Source organism: Abramis brama (assembly GCF_963993115.1).
Source record: "Abramis brama genome assembly, chromosome: 24".
In the NCBI taxonomy this organism is placed as follows: Eukaryota; Metazoa; Chordata; class Actinopteri; order Cypriniformes; family Leuciscidae; genus Abramis; species Abramis brama.
Genome location: NC_139986.1, coordinates 29,814,036 through 29,838,307, shown reverse-complemented (window position 1 = coordinate 29,838,307; position 24,272 = coordinate 29,814,036). Strand labels below are relative to the sequence as shown.

General features: G+C 38.1%; 1 protein-coding gene across 3 annotated transcripts in view; it reads left to right on the top strand.

Annotated features, from left to right (window-relative positions):
• The window catches only part of epb41l3a (erythrocyte membrane protein band 4.1-like 3a), a 55,835-nt gene that overhangs the window by 24,486 nt on the left and 7,077 nt on the right, over positions 1 to 24,272 (top strand). The window contains exons 12-25 of one of the 3 annotated variants that reach the window (XM_084103526.1): positions 244 to 341; positions 428 to 603; positions 3,732 to 3,791; positions 5,356 to 5,567; positions 6,349 to 6,396; positions 7,188 to 7,223; positions 8,414 to 8,479; positions 8,827 to 9,015; positions 12,453 to 12,611; positions 12,773 to 13,654; positions 17,778 to 17,876; positions 19,212 to 19,640; positions 20,547 to 20,651; positions 23,139 to 23,237. In XM_084103526.1, coding sequence (XP_083959652.1) covers positions 244 to 341; positions 428 to 603; positions 3,732 to 3,791; positions 5,356 to 5,567; positions 6,349 to 6,396; positions 7,188 to 7,223; positions 8,414 to 8,479; positions 8,827 to 9,015; positions 12,453 to 12,611; positions 12,773 to 13,654; positions 17,778 to 17,876; positions 19,212 to 19,640; positions 20,547 to 20,651; positions 23,139 to 23,237 — 2,658 coding nt within the window. The remainder of the gene's footprint in view (positions 1 to 243; positions 342 to 427; positions 604 to 3,731; positions 3,792 to 5,355; positions 5,568 to 6,348; positions 6,397 to 7,187; positions 7,224 to 8,413; positions 8,480 to 8,826; positions 9,016 to 12,452; positions 12,612 to 12,772; positions 13,655 to 17,777; positions 17,877 to 19,211; positions 19,641 to 20,546; positions 20,652 to 23,138; positions 23,238 to 24,272) is intronic. The other 2 variants (XM_084103527.1, XM_084103528.1) reach the window with 2 other exon arrangements.

Below are 24,272 nucleotides of genomic sequence, written 5' to 3'. Positions count from 1 at the left end.
GCCATTATAAAGCTTGGAAGAGTCAGGACATTTTTTAATATAACTCAGATTGTGTTCGTCTGAAAGAAGAATGTCATATACACCTAGGATGATTTGAGGGAGAGTAAATCATGGGCTAATTTTCATTTTTGGGTGAACTATCCCTTTAAGATGGCAGAATACCATGTGAAGTCCACTTACGGTCGAGGGGAGCACACCTGTCATTATGAAGTGTTCTGACGATGTGTGTGTTTTGGTCTTCAGTTTGAGCAGTTTGAGAGCACAATCGGCTTTAAACTCCCCAACCACAGAGCGGCGAAGAGACTGTGGAAGGTGTGTGTGGAGCATCACACGTTCTTCAGGTGAGCGTCGATCTGTGGATGTTCCTGTTGTTCCTGTTTGCCTGTTGCGTTCGGACCTGTAGGGAATCATGGTTTGATCTCGACAGGCTGGTTTCTCCAGAGACTCCACCGAAGAAGTTCCTCACGCTCGGGTCCAAGTTTCGCTACAGCGGCAGAACTCAAGCTCAGACCCGACGGGCCAGTTCCCAGATCGTCAGACCCGCGCCGTTCTTCGAGCGCTCCACCAGCAAACGCTACACCATGTCCCGCAGTCTAGATGGAGGTGTGTTTGCTCTATCTATCTATCTATCTATATCTGTCTGTCTATCTATCTATCTATCTATCTATATCTGTCTGTCTATCTATCTATCTATCTATCTATATCTGTCTGTCTATCTATCTATCTATCTATCTATCTATCAGAGTTTCCGCTAGAAAAAAATGGTGCCGGTCAAAGTGACCGGCAGAGGTTTCGTTTTCCGGACATTTTGATGATATGCCGGTCAAATATCGCCTCTTAATTTGTCAAGTTGAGGAAAACTGGAGGAAGGCTATGTAACTTAAAAAATGACATAATCAGGCCGAATGCAACATGTTTATTAGCCTAACTTTCAAATAAAAAAACGGAAAAAAAACATGAACGTCCGATTGGCGTCAATCAACGCCAATTGTTTTTACTATGGTTTCACATTCATAGTTTAACAAACCAATCCCTCTTCCCCACATAGAATATCTGAAGCCTATTGATTTTACTCAAGCGAACTTCCCAGTGTCTCTCCACAACCTGCAATGCGCATAAGCCGCGTAACCTTGTTAGGCGACTTCGCTGCTTCGTCTTGATCCGATTCTGCAGCGAGAGTCTAGGTCTACTATACGTGTTGTAGCCATTAAATAAGCTCATTTAGTTTAATATTTGTTAAAATATTATAATGTTATTTTTTAATTTATGTTGGTATGAAAAGTGAACCGCACGAGTAGGATAGGATGCGCAATATCGAGAGACATGGAGCGGGTCAGACATGATTTTGACCACTTAATTAAGTTTGGTTTTGTAGAAAGACTTTTTGAAGTGAATTTCGTTTTGTATAAATTGTATCTTAATTTTAATAATTTTTTTATCAACCAATTGCCTGTATTTAATAAATAAGCAGCAAATATAGCAGACGATAGGCCTAATCATGCAGGCGCCCGCACGGTCACTTGCATTGCTCGTGAACTGGAGCGCATCTCATCCTAATTTAACTAAACTCAGCGTATAGGCTTCACAGACATGAAATATATCTTAAGAAAGCTTGAAATGTCTTTTTAACAATTTAAAACGAAAAGAAATAGGCTACTCTCTGATTATGTAATCCATGATGTGCATTTCTCTCTATTGGCACGTTCATATGGAGATGGCAATCGTCAACTTCATCTTTACAGCTGTTGTTGCTGTTAATAAACTAAAAATAATAGGCCTATAATTGTATTAAACAATAAATTAAATGAAATTGTAATTGTATTAAAAAAGCAACAAAAAAAAATCATTTTTTTTTACGCATTAAATTCAGGTAGGCTACTGAGTCGCTGTCCTCAGTGTCCAGAAAAGCGCTGAAACGGAGATGAAGGGGAACCTGTTTTTATTTAATTTTTTTATTTTTTGGTTTATTTTAACTGGCCCATCCAGTTTTCTGGAGGCCCACCTATAATCAAAATCCTGGCGCCGCTAGTGCTTCGCAGCGTCTGATATCAAGAAATAACAGACCGCATTCCACATTGGAATTCAACCAAGCCATGTAATAATGTTTAATAACTTTCAAACGGTAGAGCCTGTTCCTTTATAACATAGCCAAAGGTCGGTGTATTTTTGCTTTATACATTTTAGGCTTATTCTCAAATTCAGATTGTGTTGGGGGGGCGGGATTATTAGGCAATTTTAATCGGACAATTTGACCGGAGAGATTTAATTTTGTCGGACATTTCATTTTTTTTCCGGCCAATGTCCGGTAATTACCTGACAACGGAAACCCTGCTATCTATCTATCTATCTATCTATCTATCTATCTATCTATCTATCTATCTATCTATCTATCTATCTATCTATCTGTATATTTTATTTTTTAAATTGTATTTGTAATAGTAAAAACTGTATATAATATTAGTTGTTTATTCAGTAAAAGTGATGCTATGTAAAGTTATTGTGATATGAACTGACTGACGTGTGTGTGTCGTGATCCTCATCTCATCATCGAGTGTGTCTGGAGTGTGTGTGTCTGCTGTTGTCTGTCCGCATCTCAGTGTCATCATCAGCTCTCGTCTTCTTCTGCGGCGTCTCTTCTTCTCTTTATTCTCTCCTCCATTAACAGAGAGTCTCCAGACAGAAGCTCGAGCAGGACTGGGTCTCGCTGTCCTTAACCTGTGATATCAGATCCTCAGATTCTGCTTTAGCTGGAGAACTTCTGTTGAGTTGCAGAATAAAGCGCATTCCTTAAAGATGAACACATGATTCATGATGTAAACGAAGACAAACTTGTGTTCAGTGTAGAGAGGCTTCTCTTGTGAAACGCCTGATAGAATTACATAATCATCACATTAAACAGCGTCATGATGGGTTTCTAATGAAGGTGGAAAGGTTATGATACACAACTAGCAGTGAGGCTAGACAAGGCAAGTTTATTTCTATAGCACATTTCATACACTGCCAATTCAAAGTGCTTTACATAGAAAGGAATAAAAATAATCACAAAATAAAAGCAAGGATAATTAATACAGTTATTCAAAAAGTTAGATCAAACTCGTTAACTATATAATAATGCTATTCCTCAGTGTTTCTGTCTTGTTTTCCAGCACAAATATCTAAACATTATTAAATCAACATACATTTACTGGAGAAGCGAAATGACTGAAGATATTAAGTTAAAATGCTTAAAAACACAAACATGATGAAGATCCGAGCTGATAAAAAATCTGTTCTAAAAACGTTTTGTTAGCGTTCCCATTAAGCTGAGTTAAAAACATTAATTCTGGATGTTCTCTGAACATTCAAAACGCCGTTTTTTAAATGCAAAAAAAAAAAAATCCATTTCCAAAAACGAACATTCCATTTTATCATTCTTCAATCATCATGGCTTCGTTACTTTTAAATGAACATTCCGAAATGATCAAAAAACAGTTTTTTTCTGAACATTCCGAAAACTTCCAGAAACAGTTAAAAAACGTTTTCAAAACATTTCAGAAAAAAACATTCCATGAATACAGTTTTAGTGCTCACGTCTTGAGAACATTATTAAAGACCAGATTATTTGTCCATTGACCCTAGTGTCTGTGATACTGTGCTTGCTCAGACGCTGGTGTGTGTGTGTGTGTGTGTGTGTGTGTGTGTGTGTGTGTGTGCGCGTGTGCGTGTGTGTGTGTGTGTGTGAATCTCCTCAGCTCAGCGGAGTACACCAGTCAACACAGCGACAGTCAATGTAAATGGCACTAGACCAACAGGTAGAGACGCTTCTCTGTATCAAACCCTCAGAGCGAGACGCTTGTAGACACCGACGACGCTCCGTCTGCTTGTTTGATCACGCGTGTGTGTGTGTTTGATCTCCCGTGATCACGCGTGTGTGTGTGTTTGCATGCGCTGACGGGCTTGTGCTTCAGAGGCTGTGATGATCTTGCACATGCTCTGGCTGCGTCCATCCATCACGATCAACTCATACACACCTTACAATCATCTCTTTTGGAAACATGTAGAAATAAAAAATGCCTTTGCAAAGTTTTAGATGTTAAAAGGGCCAAAAACATTTCATTTATTTTCTCTGAGCTGTACTTATATTAAATTAGATTCAACTTTATTGTCATTGTGCAAACTATAAGAACTGTAGTCCCACTGTAGTTGGACATCATGAATGTCCAGCATGAGTCTTCATCACTACATTATTATTCTAACATGTGGCTAAATTCTTTAGATTTAGATTTTTATTTGAGTGCTGTTAAAATGCCACTAAAATTCAAGAAATGAGGGCAAAGGGGTTTTTGTCTACAAATGATGTAGTTTAGCAGTATCACACAAGCGAGAGTGACTTTTCCCCAAATATCTGCATGATTGCAAATGTGATACTGATTTTATACAACAGTTCAATAAACAAGAAGTTAATATTACATTTTAGACACAATATTGTCTGTTTTATATTTATAAAAATAGTTCCGAACAAAGCCACAGCAGAATCGCTGAGTCTCCGAGCGACACACGCCGGTGTTTCATTACTGGATGAGTCTGCAGTGACTCTAATGAATCGAGTGAGTCACTGATTCAGTGAATCATTCATTAAGATGGTCACTTGCTTTGTTCCTGAATGAATCCGCTGTTTGAATGAATTGGTTGAATGAATGATTCAATGACTCATTCATTTAGACAGTGACTTGCCGCAAGATACTGGCGGTTTAAGTTTCATATTTAGTGAATCATTTATTTTCTGAGCTGCATTAAACAGTGAAAATGCCACTTCTATGCCACATTGGAGCCTTAAAAGTTTATGTTTAATAGATTCTATGTTGAATCAATATTTCTTCCTAAATCTACTTTTTTGTATTATATTCAGTGCTTTTCTCATCTAACACAATAATGACTTTACATGAGCTTTTGGAGGTAATTTATCTGACAAAATTGATGTGAATAATTTGTGATTAATTCGATTAAAGAATCATGCAATTTAATTAGATTTAAATTTTAAATAGCTTGACAGCCCTTAATTCTTTTTACAAACTTTCTCTGGGGAGCCAAAAATGGTTCTTCTGTGGCATGGCTGCGAAAAACCCCGTTCAGAACCTTTTTTAAGAGTTTATTAAAGGCATTAATAATGATAAAGAATAAAATAATTCTGCAGTGTTAGTTCAGTAATATAATGCAGTCAGTGTTCACTCTTACTGTTGTAGTGAATGCAGACGCAGGACTGAATCTCTCTCTCTCTCTGTGTGCCTGTGTGTGTGTGTGTGTGTGTGTGTGTGTGTGTGTGTGTGTGTGTGTGTGTGTGTGTGTGTGTGTGTGTGTGTGTGTGTGTGTGTGTAGAGATGGGCACAGCGTTGTACGGCACCGCTAAAGGCATTGCCATGAGTGACCTCATCACCACAGTGACGCCGGAGAAGAAAGCGGAGGAGACGCGTGAGGAAGAGTGTGTGTGTGTGGAGAGTGTTGTCGTGTTGGAGGAAGAGGACGAAACCACGAAGAACACGGATCTCTCGCTGCCCAGCCCACAGACTCCTGCTCGCCTGGACACACGGGTACGAAACACTGCTTTCCTTCATCTTAGCCACAAACCAGGTGTTTAATCCAAACCTCATCATAACAGCTCATAACACACAGATGAAGATGTGTTTCTCGTGCTTTTGATCTAAAGGCTACAAATACACACTAGTGTTCAAAAGATGAAGGATGCATTAAATTGATCAAAAGTGACTGAAACAACGCTGTAAACGCTGTTCTTTTGAAGATTCTGTTTTCAACACTGATAATAATCATAAATGAGCATCAAATCATCATATTAGAGTGATTTCTGAAGGATCATGTGACACTGAAGACTGGAGTAATGATGCTGAAAACTCAGCTTTGATCACAGGAATAAATTACACTTTACTGTATATCCACATAGAGAACAGATGATTTACATTGTAAAAATATTTCAAAATTTTTCAGTATTTTTGGTCAAATAAACGCAGCTTTGAGCAGAAGAGACTCTTTCAAACACATTTAAAACTTTTGAATGATCGTGTAAATTGTGCATTCAGAGCATCATGACGCGTCTCATCACACATGTTCCTACACTAGTGTTTAAAGAATCCCATGATGCACCTGATGAATGTCCAACATGAGTCTTCACTACATTATTACTCTAACATGTGGCGAATGAGTCGCTGTGTTAGTGTTCCTTACCGCCTGCTTTACGGCATCAGTGTGTTTTATTTGACTGTTTGTTCACTGATGGAGGAGATGGAGTGATTATAAACCTTCACCTCGTTCTCTCGCTCTGCTTCTCTCTCTGTTCACGCTTTCACGGGATCACAGACTGATTTTACAGACACCGCTGTCGACGGAGATCTAACGGCCACCGAGGTTTGTGTTCACGCCGTTTCTCATCTGATCCCAGTTCAGAATCAACAGCACATGTTAATAATGACGGATGTTATTCCTGACGTCAGAGACGGACACATGATGGCTCAATGGCAAGATGCTCCGGATGACAGAAATATGTGTTCAAAAAACGTTATTGTTGAATGTTGGAAATGTCCAGTTTTTAAAATGTTTAAAAGATTTGTTTTGGTTATGCGCACTTTAAGGAAACATTCCATTGCATCATTCTTCAAACATTACGGAATGTTACTTTTGAATGTTCTCAGAAACAAGTTGTTACATTTAAAAAATGTTACATGAATGTCCAACAGAAAAAAAAACATTCCATCAACGATGTATAAATAATGTTTTTGTGCAAGAACATTATTTAAGGTCAGATAACTTTGAACAAAGGTTCTATTAACGTTACTGGAAGAACATTTGTTCATAACTGTATCCTGGACGTTGTTAAAACTGTTGATATTTGATACGAGAGAGCAGGATTCATATGAACTGCACATATTAATAAGGACAGATGTGCAAGGCTTGTGCATGGCAGAAAAACAAGAATGCAATGAAAGATTGCTGTAATTAGATTGCTAATTAAGATACGGCAGGGTTGTTGATGTTCTTATTAAACTTTAATCTGATAATGGCCAATAATCATAATTGTTCTTGTAGAGATGGAAACATTAAGCCCGTTGTGTTAATGAGTTTGACTCCCAAACCGTCTCTTTCTCTGATGTGTTTTCGTTATGTCATCGTATCACATGCTTTTTGTGTCTTTTGTGCAGTCGGATCAGGAGGACGAATCTGAAGCGAAGACACTGGTAAGATTTGACAATCTAAATATTAAAACATATGCATCTTACAAGAACAAACTATTTCAGTTTTCCTCTAGTTTAATTCATTGTGTTACTTGCTGTTTCTTTGTCATTATTTGTGAAAATCGTTTCCAAGTAAATCCTACAGCAGATTTCTTAAAGTGTGGTTCTGTCTTCTGATTGGTCGATCCAGTGGTGATCTAAGAATTCTAGACATTCTCATTACTTTTTTAAATGTAAGTCCTGGAAATCCCTTGAAAACAGCCATTTTTATGAAGAAGTGCTTGAAAAGTGCTTGAATTATTGAAAGACCAGTATATTGGAAATTTATTTAAAATGTTATTGATAAAACAATTTTTTCACACAAAATTAAAGCTGCAGCTCGTCTGATATAGATGTAGATATAGAGGCATTTTGCATGGCTATGAGTGTGATATTGCTCATATAAATATCCAAGTATATGATGCAGCTTTTATTCTTCAAGTCAATCATATATTCATGGCAGAAGAAATCAGATTTAATAAGGAAAGCAATATCTTTGTCATAGAATCCTTTCAATGGTGAAAGTTACCGCAGTCACTGCCTCTGCTGCACTTTATTTCTACCATTTTAGTTTAATTTTATCTATTAACCTTTTTTAGAATTTAAAAGATAATAAAGAAAGATATTGTTTGATAAATGGCATCTCTGATTGTATGTAGTCCTTGAAAAAAAACAAAAAAGTAGTGCTTGAAAAGTCCTGGAATTAGATTTTACAGTGTCTGTACGAACCCTGTCATCATATAGTGTATATCACTGCAAAAAGTGCTGATCTTCCTCAGTGTTTTGTCTTATTTTCCTGTACAGAAATCTAAACATTCTTACGTCACGATTAGAACGTTATTTCAAAAGCTTCCAATAATGTTAGTACAACATTCTCTCACAATGTAACATTCTTTGAACGTTTATTTGTAACATTCCAGGAATGACATCATAAGGACATTCCGAAAATGTTGCGCTAAGGAATGTTGTCAGGATTATGAGAACATTCAAGCAATATTATAAGCATGTTCTGAAAATGTTATGAGAATGTTGATCAAGTTTTATAGATGTTAATTAAAGAACATTGTATCTTAACGTACATAATCTTCACGAACGTTCCCTGTTAGATGGGTTGTGGCTGTAATGAATGAATGGATGAATCTGTTTCCCTTCAGCCCAGTTTCATAAGGCGCATAAAAGGAGAGAATGTGTTTGTCAGACACAGTGCGCTGATGTTAGAGGTTGGTAAAGCATCACATGGACCTTTTAATTGGATGCTTCAGTTACTGCCACTAATGTGTGTTTGCAGGCCGGTTTTACTCACTGGAAATTAACTTTAAGCCTTTTAGTTGAGCACACGTGTGTGTGTGTGTGTGTGTGTGTGTGTCATCAGTGCTGTGTGTGTTAGCAGTGCATGTGGCAGATCTAACATGTGTCTGTTTGAATGGGGGAAGCAAAACATAAGAAAATAGAATTAAAGACTGGTTGTAATGTTTTGTTTTGCATGTGTGAAGGTTTGTGATGTTCCTCCTCTAGTCCTCAGATGGTTAAAGCTGAAATACGGATGAATCTCTCTGGGTTTCTTCAGGAAATCGAGCATACGCCCAACGAGCTGGTGAAGCATCAGACGAACATCAGCGAGCTGAAGAGGACGTTCCTGGAGGGAGGAGCGGATCGGACGGGCCTAACCGAGTGGGAGAAGCGGCTGTCCTCGTCTCCGCTCCGATCGCCTCGTCTGGATGAAGCTCCCATGATCGAGCCGCTGGTGCCGGACGAGGTGAGATCAGCAGTGTTGGAAAAGTAATGCGTTACAATATTGCGTTACTCCCTTAAAAAGTAACTAATTGCGTTACTTAGTTACTTTTTTAGAACAGTAATGCGTTACAGTATTGCGTTACTCCCTTAAAAAGTAACTAATTGCGTTACTTAGTTACTTTTTTAGAACAGTAATGCGTTACAATATTGCGTTACTCCCTTAAAAGTAACTAATTGCGTTACTTAGTTACTTTTTTAGAACAGTAATGCGTTACAATATTGCGTTACTCCCTTAAAAGTAACTAATTGTGTTACTTAGTTACTTTTTTAGAACAGTAATACGTTACAATATTGCGTTACTCCCTTAAAAGTAACTAATTGCGTTACTTAGTTATTTTTTAGAACAGTAATGCGTTACAATATTGTGTTACTCCCTTAAAAAGTAACTAATTGTGTTACTTAGTTACTTTTTAGAACAATAATACGTTACAATATTGCGTTACTCCCTTAAAAGTAACTAATTGCGTTACTTAGTTATTTTTTAGAACAGTAATGCGTTACAATATTGTGTTACTCCCTTAAAAAGTAACTAATTGCGTTAGTTACTTTTTTAGAACAGTAATGCGTTACAATATTGCGTTACTCCCATAAAAGTAACTAATTGCGTTATTTAGTTACTTTTTTTAGAAAAGAAATGCGTTACAATATTGCGTTACTCCCTTAAAAAGTAACTAATTGCGTTACTTAGTTACTTTTTTAGTACAGTAATGCATTACAATATTGTTACTCCCTTAAAAAGTAACTAATTGCGTTACTTAGTTACTTTTTAAGAAAAGTAATGTGTTACAATATTGCATTACTCCGTTAAAAAGTAACTAATTGCGTTACTTGCGTAGGACACTCTTGTAAAAGAGATTTTTAATCTCAAGGAGTTGTTTATCCTGGTTAAATAAAGGTTTTAATGAATGGATGAATGAACTTAGTTAAAAAGTTAGTTATGCGTTACGTTACTTTTGCGTTACTTTTTTTCCACCTGGGCTGGGCTTGTTTTTTAATAACAAAAAAAGTTACATTTTTGGGCAAATGTAAAGACCCTTTCGCACCAAAAGTGAAATAACGCCTCTGCACTTCGATTTTTCTCAACATGAGGACAAGAGAGCTGTCAGTCAATAAATGGGAAAACAAAGTAACTAGCGCTACTTATTTGAAAAAGTAACTCAGATATTTTGTTGTACATTTTAAAAGTAATGCGTTACTTTACTAGTTATTTGAAAAAGTAATCTGATTACGTAACTCAAATTACTTGTAATGAGTTACTCCCAACACTGGAGATCAGCCGGTGTTTTGTGTGGAAAACTGCTGTAATCACGGCTGTTTGTTAAGAGATGATGTTCATGGATCTGAATGGAGCAGCTTTAGACGAGAGTGACAGACGATTTGTCGTTGACAGAAAGTCTCTTATTGATTTTGTTTTTGTGGCCGCAGTAAAATCCGAGTTCATCCGCTGGAGTGTTTTCATGGATCCAGCGTTTATCTGCACTAAGCAGTTCAGACCAGGGAAAATCATTATGTGCTTCTTACATAAACCCAAACAGCATCTGCAGAGGGATAGACGGGAAAATCCTGTTCTCAATCGGAATCAGTGTTTTTCTGTAGAAATATCTTGACATCCTTCTGAATTAGGGTTGTGCCGATAGACGATAGTATCGTGTATCGACGATAGACAGAGATATCGCCGATGGCAGATGCCTTTGACGATATCAATACGATAATTGGCTCGTTTTTCCATTAATGTATTAAATCATTATTATTATTATGAAGCTAGTATAGTTATTAAATTAATTAGGAACTACAATTATATTTGCCTTGCCTAAATTCATAACGACATCACCACATAACCACACTTGCGCCATATCACGCGCGTATGAGGACTCCTCAAAGAAAATGTTTTTAAAACAGACAAAACAAAAACTACATCCCACAACGAAATTTCATTGCAAGGTGATCCATTCACAAATTGTCAAGAGTGCTTTAACAGACGCATAATTTTTATACAGAGCCTAGATGAAGACGCGGCATCGTTGTTCGTCAGTAGCCTATATTTTGTTTCCATTGCACATTAACAAAATATTTAATGACACGAATAACACTAAAAACAATACAATTACAAAATATTAATTATAATAATAATATCAATAAAATGATATAGGCCGCCTAGGCCTAATAAAAGTCTTTAGTTCACGAAGCATCTGTGAAACTCTGCCATCTGTGAAAATCACAAGCAACTTCAAACTTGTTTAACAAGAAATATTCTTCTAATTTTTTCGCTGTCAATAATGTAAGTCCACAAGAGAAATATTCAGCCAGTAAATTAAGATAGTTGCTGTACCGTTATCCACCGTCGTCTCTGAGAGAACGCGCCGTTAATGCAGCGAAAGCTCAGTCCGTTTCTGCTTTCGTTTTCAGGGATTGAGCGCGTTTACATGCACGTTATTAACTCGATTATGCTGAATAAACTGACAATGCATGTGGTCATGTAAACGGATTAACCCGTTTTCCTTTATCAGAGTCAAGTCATAAGTTTAAGTCGGCGTATAACCGATCGACTTTTAGATTTTTGCCTCTGATTTCTCCTGGCATTTAAAACACCTGCGTTATTGAAGTGCGGTGCGCATGTGAAGTGCATCCAGACAGAGAGAGCACTGGTAGGAGGACATATATCGCAGACTCCGACTCTTTCTTGAATCAAGAAATTAAAACGTGTTCACATCTCGTCAAACAGTCAAAATGCTACAGATCTGTAACGGCATGAGAGGATAATGTGTGTCCGTAAATTTCCCGCTGACATGTTGAAATACTCCGAGTCAGATACAAGAATGATTAGGATCTTTTTTTTACCTCACTATACCAGGAAATAACCTGATTTAGCCTATTAATAAACACTCCACCTTTGCTAGCAAAATAGAAAAAAGATTCTCATTTAAAACGAAGTAATAAAACAAGCAAATTGATGAGTAAATAAGCAAGTTAATAATCAAATAAGTAAGCCCCACCCCCTCACGATAATATCGTGTATCGCCGATCTCACAGGCTGACGATAGGACGATATGAAAATGGAGCATATCGCGCAACCCTATTCTGAATTATACATTTATATACATTTAAGAAGAAGAATTTTCATCAAGCTTGTTTGCAGAGAATGTATCAATGTACTTATTGAGTCATAAAGTTATATATCACTATCTATCTATCTATCTATCTATCTATCTATCTGTCTGTCTGTCTGTCTATCTATATATCTGTCCGTCCGTCCGTCCGTCTATCTGTCTATCAAATCTGTCATTAAACAGGATTCTTATGGTAGGAAGAAAGTCTTGTGTTGTCTGGAAAGATCTGGTCTTAAAGCTTATTGATCTCTGTTGTATCATTTATGAATCCTTTTGATTTCTTTTCCTTGAGGTCAAACAGGAAGTGGCGGTGGAGGTCAAACAGGAAGTGGCGGTGGAGGTCAAACAGGAAGTGGTGGTGGACACACAGGAAGTGGTGGAGGACCTACAGGAAGTGACGGCAGCATCGCTGGAGACGCAAGACGATCTGAACGACAGGAAGGTTGATGTGGTGAGTGATTCATTCATCCGATTCTCTCCGATCTCTTCATCAGACGTTCATGATCATAATGAATGGTGTGTCGTTGTGTGCGTTCGTTTGTCCAGCGTGTCTCAGGCGTGACTAACGCTGCTGTTACTCAAGCTAACATGATCTTTGTGTGTTACATGTAGGAGTCTGACGGGTGGGTCATTATAAACAAGGTTCCTCCGTTTGAACCAGATAAAGTTCCAGGAACGGTTTCTCAAATGATACCAGAAAAGGTACAAGAAAAAGCTGTTGAGTTTCCTCCAAAGAAAATGGCTCCAAAAGTACCAGAAAAGGTTTCTATGATAGTACAAGAACAAGTTCCTCTAATAGTACCAGAAACAGAAGAGGTTCCTCCAAAGAAAATGGCTCCAAAAGTACCGGAAAAGGTTTCTATGATGGTACAAGAACAAGTTCCTTCAATAGTACCAGAAACAGAAAAGGCTCCTCCAAAGAAAATGGCTCCAAAAGTACCAGAAAAAGTTTCTATGATGGTACAAGAACAAGTTCCTTCAATAGTACCAGAAACAGAAAAGGCTCCTCCAAAGAAAATGGCTCCAAAAGTACCAGAAAAAGTTTCTATGATGGTACAAGAACAAGTTCCTTCAATTGTACCAGAAACAGAAGAGGTTCCTCTAAAAATAGCGGAAAAAATTCCTCCGAAAGTACCAGAAAAGTTTTCTACGATAGCAAAAGAGAAGTTTCCCGAAGACGTTCCTCCTAAAGCACCAACCAAAATCCCCCCGAAGGTGCCGGCAAAGAAACACACCGCCAGCTACAGATTCATAGCCGCAACGAGCACCGTATCGACCGGCGATCCTCCGGAAGACAAACCCAGCAAAGTTCAAGAAGCTTCCGAGCAGTTTTCCGACTCGAGTTCCAAACCCTCCATCAAGGTGATTCCCATGCCGGTGGAGTTTCAGAGCGTCACCGTGAGGAAGATCGGAGAAGCCGAGGATCCCGGAGAAGCTTTGCTCAGATTTCCGGCACTGCCATATCTCGCCAAAACCTCCCCGACAGCCAGAGTGGTACGATATATCGTCCTCGGCCTGGCTTCTCAAACACAGACCAGAGATGGGCACTCGAGTTAGAGACTCGCACTCGAGTCGCATTTTAATAGACGTCAGACTTGACTCAGACTCGACCTGAAATGACTCCAGACTTGACTCGGACTTGACCTGAAATGACTCCAGACTTGATTAGGACTCGACCCGAAATGACTCCAGACTTGACTCGGACTCGACGCGAAATGACTCCAGACTTGATTAGGACTCGACCTGAAATGACTCCAGACTTGACTCGGACTCGACCTGAAATGACTCCAGACTTGATTAGGACTCGACCTGAAATGACTCCAGACTTGACTCGGACTCGACCTGAAATGACTTCAGATTTGACTCGGACTCATGACAAAAGACTTTAGACTTGACTCAGACTCGACCTGAAATGACTCCAGACTTGATTAGGACTCGACCTGAAATGACTTCAGACTTGACTCGGACTCGACCTGAAATGACCTTAGACTTGACTCGGACTCGACCTGAAATTACATCAGATTTGACTCATGACAAAAGACTCCACACTTGACTCAGACTCCAGTGATAAAGACTTGAGACTTGACTCAGACTCGACCTGAAATGACTTAAGACTTGACTCGGACTCAACCTGAAATGACCTTAGACTTGACTCGGACTCGACCTGAAATGACTTCAGACTTGACTAGGACTCATGACAAAAGACTCCACACTTGACTCAGACTCCAGTGATAAAGACTTGAGACTTGACTCAGACTCAACCTGAAATGACTTAAGACTTGACTCGGACTCAACCTGAAATGACCTTAGACTTGACTCGGACTCGACCCGAAATGACTTCAGATTTGACTCGGACTCATGACAAAAGACTCCACACTTGACTCAGACTCCAGTGATAAAGACTTGGGACTTGACTCAGACTCAACCTGAAATGACTTAAGACTTGACTCGGACTCAACCTGAAATGACTTCAGACTTGACTCGGACTCGACCTTAAAATGACTTCAGACTTGACTAGGACTCGACCTGAAATGACTTCAGATTTGACTCGGACTCGTGACAAAAGACTCCACACTTGACTCAGACTCCAGTGATAAAGACTTGAGATTTGACTCGGACTCCAGTGATAAAGACTCCAGACTTGACTCGGACTCCAGTGATTAAGACTTGAGACTTGACTCAGACTCCAGTGATAAAGACTTGAGACTTGACTCGGACTCCAGTGATAAAGACTTGAGACTTGACTTGGACTCCAGTGATAAAGACTCCAGACTTGACTCGGACTTGTGACAAAAGACTCCAGACTTGACTCGGACTCCAGTGATAAAGACTTGAGACTTGACTCGGACTCCAGTGATAAAGACTCCAGACTTGACTCAGACTCCAGATGATAAATACTTGAGACTTGACTAGGACTCGACCTGAAATGACTTCAGATTTGACTCGGACTCGTGACAAAAGACTCCACACTTGACTCAGACTCCAGTGATAAAGACTTGAGATTTGACTCGGACTCCAGTGATAAAGACTCCAGACTTGACTCGGACTCCAGTGATTAAGACTTGAGACTTGACTCAGACTCCAGTGATAAAGACTTGAGACTTGACTCGGACTCCAGTGATAAAGACTTGAGACTTGACTCGGACTCCAGTGATAAAGACTCCAGACTTGACTCGGACTTGTGACAAAAGACTCCAGACTTGACTCGGACTCCAGTGATAAAGACTCCAGACTTGACTCAGACTCCAGTGATAAAGACTCCAGACTTGACTCGGACTCCAGTGATAAAGACTTGAGACTTGACTCGGACTCCAGTGATAAAGACTTGAGACTTGACTCAGAATCCAGTGATAAAGACTCCAGACTTGACTCGGACTCCAGTGATAAAGACTTGAGACTTGACTCGGACTCCAGTGATAAAGACTCCAGACTTGACTCGGACTCCAGTGATAAAGACTCCAGACTTAACTCGGACTCCAGTGATAAAGACTCCAGACTTGACTCGGACTCTAGTGATAAAGACTCCAGACTTGACTCGGACTCCAGTGATAAAGACTCCAGACTTGACTCGGACTCCAGTGATAAAGACTTGAGACTTGACTCAGAATCCAGTGATAAAGACTTGAGACTTGACTCGGACTCCAGTGATAAAGACTCGAGACTTGACTCGGACTCCAGATGAAAGACTTGTGAACATCTCTGACACAGACTATCTCAGAAGCCAGAGCTTCTCAAACACTCTTGATTTGTGTTGTTGTTTTGGGCTGCCGTTTGACACAAATCCCTCCGGCTGGAATTTGCTGTCGCATTCTTTATTCCTTCTTTTCTTAGAGCAGGAACCTTGTTTCCTTCATCCACTTTTATTTCTCCCTTTATTTTTCGGGATTGCCGTTGCTTTGCTTTTAGTCACGACTGAAGGAACGGCTGCATCTTTGTTTTGCACTCTGGCTGTTGCTGGAAATGTGGGTTTTATTCATAAGAGAGTCACAGCTAACAGAGAACGTTCTGGCAAAGTTATGAACAAACGTAATCTGTGTTCGGTTGCATAAACTGCTTTTTTCAAAAATCTATTTTTTCTTCAAGACTGGTCATAACTTTTTAAAAAGTCAGTTACATAAGATGGTAGATCGGTCTAATTTGAATTGGAAAAGTTAGATTGATTACCCATTGGTTAACTGCAAGTTGGTCAAACTAGTTCTTAAGACACAGCCTTAACATAGTTGCTAAGTTTATGCAACTGGCCCCTGGTCTTTAAGAATGTTCTCAAAACGTTAGAACAAAAACATACATCAATCATGGAACGTTTTGCTGAAACATTTCAGTTGGAAGTTTTTGAATGTAACGGATTGTTTTAGAATGTTCATTCAAAAGTAACATTCCATAATGTTTGAAGAATGTTACAATGTTTCCTTAACGTTCACATAACCTGCTTTTAAAACATTTAAAAAACTGAATGTTCAGAAATAACCTTTTCATAATTTAATGGGAACTTTAGCAAAACGCACTTAGAACATGTTTCTGTTATCTGTGTGATCTTCATCGATCATGAGTGAAACGGCTGCTGAAGGTCTTCATTGTACACGAATGTGTGTTTTCATTCATCTTAATAACTGTGGAACTTTTGCATCTTCTACTAACTTTGGTCAGTGTGTTAAAGATTGTTTTATAATCCTCATCATCAGAAATGCTGTTTACCAATGCAAACATTTAATTTAATTAGTTGTTTGATTATTCATTAGGGGCCAAGTCTGTAAAAACGCTGAAGTTTTGGTGATGACGCCACCTGCTGTGATGACGCAGCACCTTTCTTTGGTGATGACGCCACCTGCTGGCCAAATATCATCATAACACTGGAATAACTTCACAGCAAAAATTCTTTTTCGTCTTTTCCAGTACAAATATCTAAACATTTACTTTTACTTGAGAAGCGAAATGAATAGAAAATGGAGTGAGTGTAAAACAAGAAAAAATAATCTGTCAGTGGGGTCAGAAAAATCGACTTCATTCAAAGGGAAAACAAACTTTTTTTTCTGACCCACCAACAAATATTTGTTCTTTGCTGTATTAAAAAAAAAAAATTACCGGATGTTTGCAAAATACTTTTATCTCTTCTCCATTTTCATATTATTTTTTTAGTGTTGATTTTACTCTTTCTTAAAGTCTACAATCTAAGATTGACAGTCAGCTCCGATCTTCAGTCCAAGACTAATGAAACACTAACAAATGTACAAGGTTTCATTCCTGCAGAACTTTAGGGAATTGACACAAACCTCTGTGTGTGTGATTGTCCCTCAGCATCAGTGTGTTAGCAGCGCCACCTACTGGCAAAAAATTATAAATAACATTACTACTTATCATAACCATAACATCTGCTCTGACCAAATGAATCTGCTCGACCACCGTTTGCATGCTTGGCTCAGAATCTGCATGCATTTTTATTCCTAATTAATTTTATTTGCACAATGCATATGCAGTGCAGCCTTATGAAAAAACCCTAAACGACAGACCCTTCACTCTCCTCAAATACCCAGAATGCTCTTGTGCGTGTGCGATCTGAACTCATCATGCACGTGTGTGTGTGTGTGTGCTTTAACGCTGTGTGTCTCTCTGTGTTCAGCCGAAGCCCAGTTTTGATGAGATGTCTCCTGAGCTCACGGCGCTCTTGCAGTCGACTCGCAGCTGGACTCCGCCTTCGTCTGCGCTCGCTTTACACAAGGTCTAGACTTCACATTAACACACACTGAGATCAGCCGCTCTGAGCCTGTGTTGGTGTGTTTAACTGCACGTAATAAATGCACAGATTAAGGCCGTATCCGTCGGTCTCCGTCAGACATCACGTCATTTCAGCCCATCTCTCTCTCATCCTCTCTCATCGGTTCATTGGTTAAAGACACGATTCCTGCGTTTGTTAGATTGAATCACAGCGAAAAGCAGGAGAAGCAGATTCTTAAGGTTTAGATCAATATTTATTATGGAAAGCACTTTACAAATATAAATTGAACTGACCTGTTGAATGCGAGCAGAGTTGTTATTGTTAACTAAAACTACTAAAAGCTTCTTCGTTCATTTAAATAAATCTGAAGTAAAATCAAATATAAATATTAAGCTTAAAGTAGTAAAATTACTAAAACTGAAATAAAAAGCTAAATAAAATATTTATTTTTATTTAAGTTATATTTTTATCATTTATTTATTTACAGTTAATAATTGTAGTGCTTCAGCTTAAATTTATTTCAGATTATTGCCAAGGCAACATAGTTTAGGAAATTCAAACTGAAATAAAAATAGAAATGTAAAAAATTATAATAATAAAATAGAAAAAGCACAAGCAAATATAAAAAATATATTAATAAATAATAATTAATTATTATAAGTAATACTATAATATTAATTATATTAATAATTATAAATAATATGATTATTAATATTAATAAATACTTTAATATATTATAGAATTTATTAGCACTAATAATCTTATTATTTAACAAATTAGAAAAATGAAATAATGTATATTAACAAATAAAAATTAAATATTATAAATAATATGATAATATTAATTAATTATATTAATAATTATAAATGATAATTAATATTAATATTATAAATACTGTATAATACTAATATTAATTATCTTATTATTTAACAAACTATAAAAATAAAACAATAATTTATATTAATAAATAATAATTATATATATATATATATATATAAAATATGAATAAATAATAATGTATTATAGTATTTATTTATTAATGTTATAAACTAATTATTTATAATAATAATAATAATAATATTTATTTATGTTTTTATTTTTATTTCAGTTTTAGTAATTTTGTGTTGTGCTTTTGTCGTTTTATTAGTTAGTCCTGCATTTCTGTTAAAGGAGCTGATCACCTTATCGGTAAAGAGTTTGATTTGAGCTAAAGAATCACAATTGATTGACATGTTATTGAAACATGAGCTCGATCAATAGTTCTGTAGATAATACTTTTTCTCCGATCACAGATGTTATGTTTTCTGTGTGTTTCTCATGTATCTGCATCTCTTCCAGCCGTCGGAGAGTCCGGAGCGGCATCGGGGACAAGGCCCGTCAGACGAGGACCAGCCGTCGGCCGAGCTTCAGGTACCCGAACCTCCAGGGGTGCCCTGGGAGCCTGATGTGTGTGTTCAGCCCTCGGAGCCTGGTGTGTGTGTTCAGCCCTCGGAGCCTGATGTGTGTGTTCAGGCGTTGAGCTCTGAGCGAGTCCTGGATGAGTCTGATGATGATGATGACACCAGTGACTCCAGCAGTGTAAACTCGGCTAACCTTGACGGGCCGCTCACACACACGTCTCACACACACGTTTCCCCCAGTGACAGCGAGTCTGGAGGCGAGAGCTTCTCTCTGTCCACCGATGATGATGATGATGATGATGATGAAGATCGGTCCCCCAACATGAGCCCGAGGGGTGGGGAGGTAGAACTGACGCCCAGTTTAGAGGTGACCTATGACCCCCACGACCCCGACAGATTCACCCCAATCCTGAAATCCCCCCGACATCCAGTGACTGTGTGTCTGTGATGATTCTCAGACCAACCGCGAGCTTTTATGTGAGAGCTTCAGTGTTCAGGAGAGCTGAACCGAGATCTCTAGACGCTGCTTTAGTGAAGCTTGTGTTCAGTCTGTTCTCTCCCAGAACACCTCGCTCCTCCCTGCCTTCTTCCCAGTGTTTGAATCTCATTTAAATAGTGCTAGTTAGTTACCCAGCTAACAAAAACATGTTCTTGTTTTTTTCTTGGTTATGCAAATGTTAAAGTCCCCCTGTAGTCAATAATTTAATCCCTTAAAACTCATCTTTGATCACCAAAATGACATTTAAGTGTTTTTTTCCTTAAAATATCTTGAATGTAACTCGACACCCTTGCCTCATTTAGTATTCGCAGTGCTATGAATATGCAAATGAGCCCCGCCTCCACTCACTCACTCAGCTCAGAGATCCACTGGTTGACGATCACATGTTGATCTGATTGGTTACAAGGTAGTTTGTGACGTCAGAAACACCAGCGATTTCAAAGCGTGTTTTTGAGACTGTCTTTGGTTCACTGCAGTTTTAAGGAGGAAATACTCAGCAATGGAGTCGACTTATGAATTTACACATGGTTTGTCTTAAAGCGTATTAAAAACACCACATAGACACATAAACAACATTAAAAGCTGGATTTTCACCACAGGGGGACTTTAATCCATTGTATCGTTCTTCAAACATTAGAATGTTCTCCGAAACAAGTTGCAACATTTATAAAACGTTAGATGAATGAATGAATGAAAAACTGTCTGTAGTGTGTGTGTGTGTGTGTGTGTGTGTGTGTTAATGACGAGTCTCTCTTCTCTCCTGTGGTTCTGCAGTCGGGCGTCTCGAGTTTCTCCAGGACTCTGTCAGGAGACACAAACACACCAGACTCTCCTGTGATCCACACGGAAATGAAGACCGTCACATACGAGTCCCTGCAGGTGTGTGTGTGTGTGTGTGTGTGTGAATCTGGGATGATCTGAGCGACTCTTACTGGATGATGACGACTGTTGATCAGAACTTTACATTTTCTCGCAATTGCAAGTTATAAAGTCACAATTGAATTTAAATAATTTAAATAAACTCGCATTTCTGACTTTTTTTTCTCAAAAAATTATACATTCTGACATCTTTTCTCAGAATTGTGAGATATAAAGTCACAATTGCGGGTTATAAAGTCCAAATACTGATCTTGTTTATATCTCACAATTCTGACTTTATAACGCGCATTTGCGACTTTATATCATGCAATTCTGACTTTATAACTCCCAATTGCATGTTAAAAAAAGTCAGAATTGCAAGATATAAACACGCAATAGTGAGAGAAAAAAACGCAATTACCTTTTTCATTTATTATTCTGTGGCAGAAACAAGCTTCCATAGTTTAGGGTTTGTACGTTTTAAAAAAAAAAAAAAATAATACTTTTATTATTCAAGGATGCATTCAATTACGGAAGAGGATTAGGGCCAAGCAATGATAAAAAAATAAAACCATCTCGAGATTAAAGTCACTATAATGCGAGATTAAACTCGTTAAATTTCGAGAAAAAAAGTCTAAATACAATCTTGAGAATAAACTCATTAAATATCGAGAATAAAGTCGTGTTTTGAGAAAAAACTCGTTAAATTTCGAGAAAAAAAGTCGAAATAATCTGAGAATAAACTCATTACATTTCGAGAATAAAGTCTGTGTTTCGAGAAAAGAACTCGTTAAATTTCGAGAAAAAAACTCGAAATACAATCTTGAGAATAAACTCATTAAATATCGAGAATAAAGTCGTTGTGTTTCGAGAAAAAAACTCGTTAAATTTTGAGAAAAAAAGTTGAAATAATCTGAGAATAAACTCATTAAATTTCGAGAATAAAGTCGTTGTTTCGAGAAAAAAACTTGTTAAATTTCGAGAAAAAAAGTTGAAATAATCTGAGAATAAACTCATTAAATTTCGAGAATAAAGTCGTTGTTTCGAGAAAAAAACTCGTTAAATTTCGAGAAAAAAAGTCGAAATAATCAGAGAATAAACTCATTAAATTTCGAGAATAAAGTCTGTGTTTCGAGCAAAAAAGTCGAAATGAAATGTAGAGAATAACGCATTCGATCAGTGTTCATTGCATAGCCTACTGATATCAACCTCATGGAGGTTTCGTGGTTTCCCAGTATACCATAAGACGCATTATTAATCGTTGTTGGTTGTGTACGCCTCCATCCACAGAATGTAACGACTGTAACCATCTATACAGCCATTAATGGCAATGCCGTACGGTTTTAATTTATCATAGCTGTCCATATGCCAGAGTGCATTTGGGCCAGCGCAAGTGTACTGGCGTCTTCTCAAGCGTCTCCTTCGTCGAAATTCCACACCTTGAGGATCAACAAGTTTAATAATGCGTCTTATGGTATCCTGGGAAACCACGAACCCTCGATGAATTTCATGTTGGACAAAAGCGAGCACATCGCGCAAACTGGACTGATTTTTTCTTCTAAAAAGACCTAGCCGACCTAGACCTGAGAATGTTCTATTCTTTGTTACTGAAAGAAAGACTAAAATATAGCTTGACTAAGTGATCCAACTCTGCCATGTCCTCTATCAGGCTATGCAATGAACACTGATCGAATGCGTTATTCTCTACATTTCATTTAGACTTTTTTCTCGAAACACAGACTTTATTCTCGAAATTTAATGAGTTTATTCTCACGATTATTTCGACTTTTTTTCCCGAAACACAACGACTTTATTCTCGATATTTAATGAGTTTATTCTCAAGATTGTATTTCGACTTTTTTTCTCGAAATTTAACGAGTTTAATCGTGTTCATTTGCATTGAAGCAAAATCGAAGACTAAAAGCATTTGGTGAACAGAAAAGACATTGTTATTTTCCAACATCCTACATTTTTGGTGAAAAGGATGAAAGAGGAGATGCTGGATGACAGGATTTAGTTTGAATAAGAAATGAATGTATGAAATCCACATTTTATTACATATATATGTGTTAGCCTATATATAAGCTGTGATGTAGTTAATCTGTTTAGGTTTTTTTTTGTTAATCTGGTATTTCTTTTTTTTTCACTTCTTTTTTTTTTGGCTAGTAGAAGCTCTGAATAGCCGGTAACTTAAAAATGTAGTATTCAAATTGGCCGGTGAGAAAAGTTAATGTCAAATGTAGTTGGTGAGCCCAGACTTGGGATCAGATGCTGTGTTCTGACTCGGGATCAGATGCTGTGTTCTGACTCGGGATCAGATGCTGTGTTCTGACTCGGGATCAGATGCTGTGTTCAGACTCGGGATCAGATGCTGTGTTCTGACTCGGGATCAGATGCTGTGTTCAGACTCGGGATCAGATGCTGTGTTCTGACTCGGGATCAGATACTGTGTTCTGACTCGGGATCAGATGCTGTGTTCTGAGACGGTGTTGTCGATGTGTGTGACAGGGCGAGACTGACGGAGACGCTGATCCTGGGATTCTCATGAGCGCTCAAACCATCACATCAGAAACCAGCAGCACCACCACAACCACACACATCACCAAGGTCAGAGAGAGCGCTGCCGTAACCTGGGGGTTTGTGGGAGTTATGACGACAGAAATGTGTGTATTTCACTGGTATTTCACTGGTATTACACTGGTATTACACTGGTATTTCACTGGTATTTCACTGGTAGTACAACATGAACGTGATTTATGAGGACATTTCCTGAGTCCTCGTATTTCAAATGGCTTTAAAACACTAAACAGTGTTTTATTACAAATGTGAAACTGCATAAAGTTTTCTGTGATGGGTAGGGTTAGTGTGTGTGTGTGTGTGTGTGTGTGTGTGTGAGAGTGAGTGAGTGAGTGAGTGAGTGAGTGAGTGTGTGTGTGTGTGTGTGTGTGTGTGATGGGTAGGTTTAAAGATAGGGTTAGTGTGTGTGTGTGTGTGTGTGTGTGTGTGTGTGTGTGTGTGTGTGTGTGTGTGTGAGAGTGAGTGAGTGAGTGTGTGTGTGTGTGTGTGTGTGTGTGTGTGTGTGTGTGATGGGTAGGTTTAAGGATAGGGTTAGTGTGTGTGTGTGTGTGTGTGATGTGCAGTGTTGGGCAAGTTACTTTTAAAAAGTAATTAGTTACAGTTACTAGTTACTTCTTCCAAAAAGTAACTAAATTAGTTACTCAGTTACAAATTTTAAAAGTAACTAGTTACTTAAGAAAGTAACTATTGCGTTACTTTCAAGTAAAATTAAATTTTAAATGCTCAAATGTGACCCCACCTCTACCCCTCTTTAACGGAACTTAAAATACATGTGCATGTTCAATTATTTATGATAAATCTGAATTTCGTGGAAGCATGCAACGTTGAAAGATGTTTGAGTAAGTTTGAATTACTTGACACTGACGTGGATAGGCACTTTTGCCCAGGGCATAATGTGCATTTCACGATTACATTCGTTCCTTTAATTTCTTGAAGGAAAAAGTAATGTCTATACTTCCATTTAGAGAAGGCTACTTTTGGATTATTTGGGCTCGTCGCCATACCTGTCTCTCGTTGACTGACTGGCTTGTGTTGTTCCTTGTGTGTCCTGTCCTGTCCGACTAT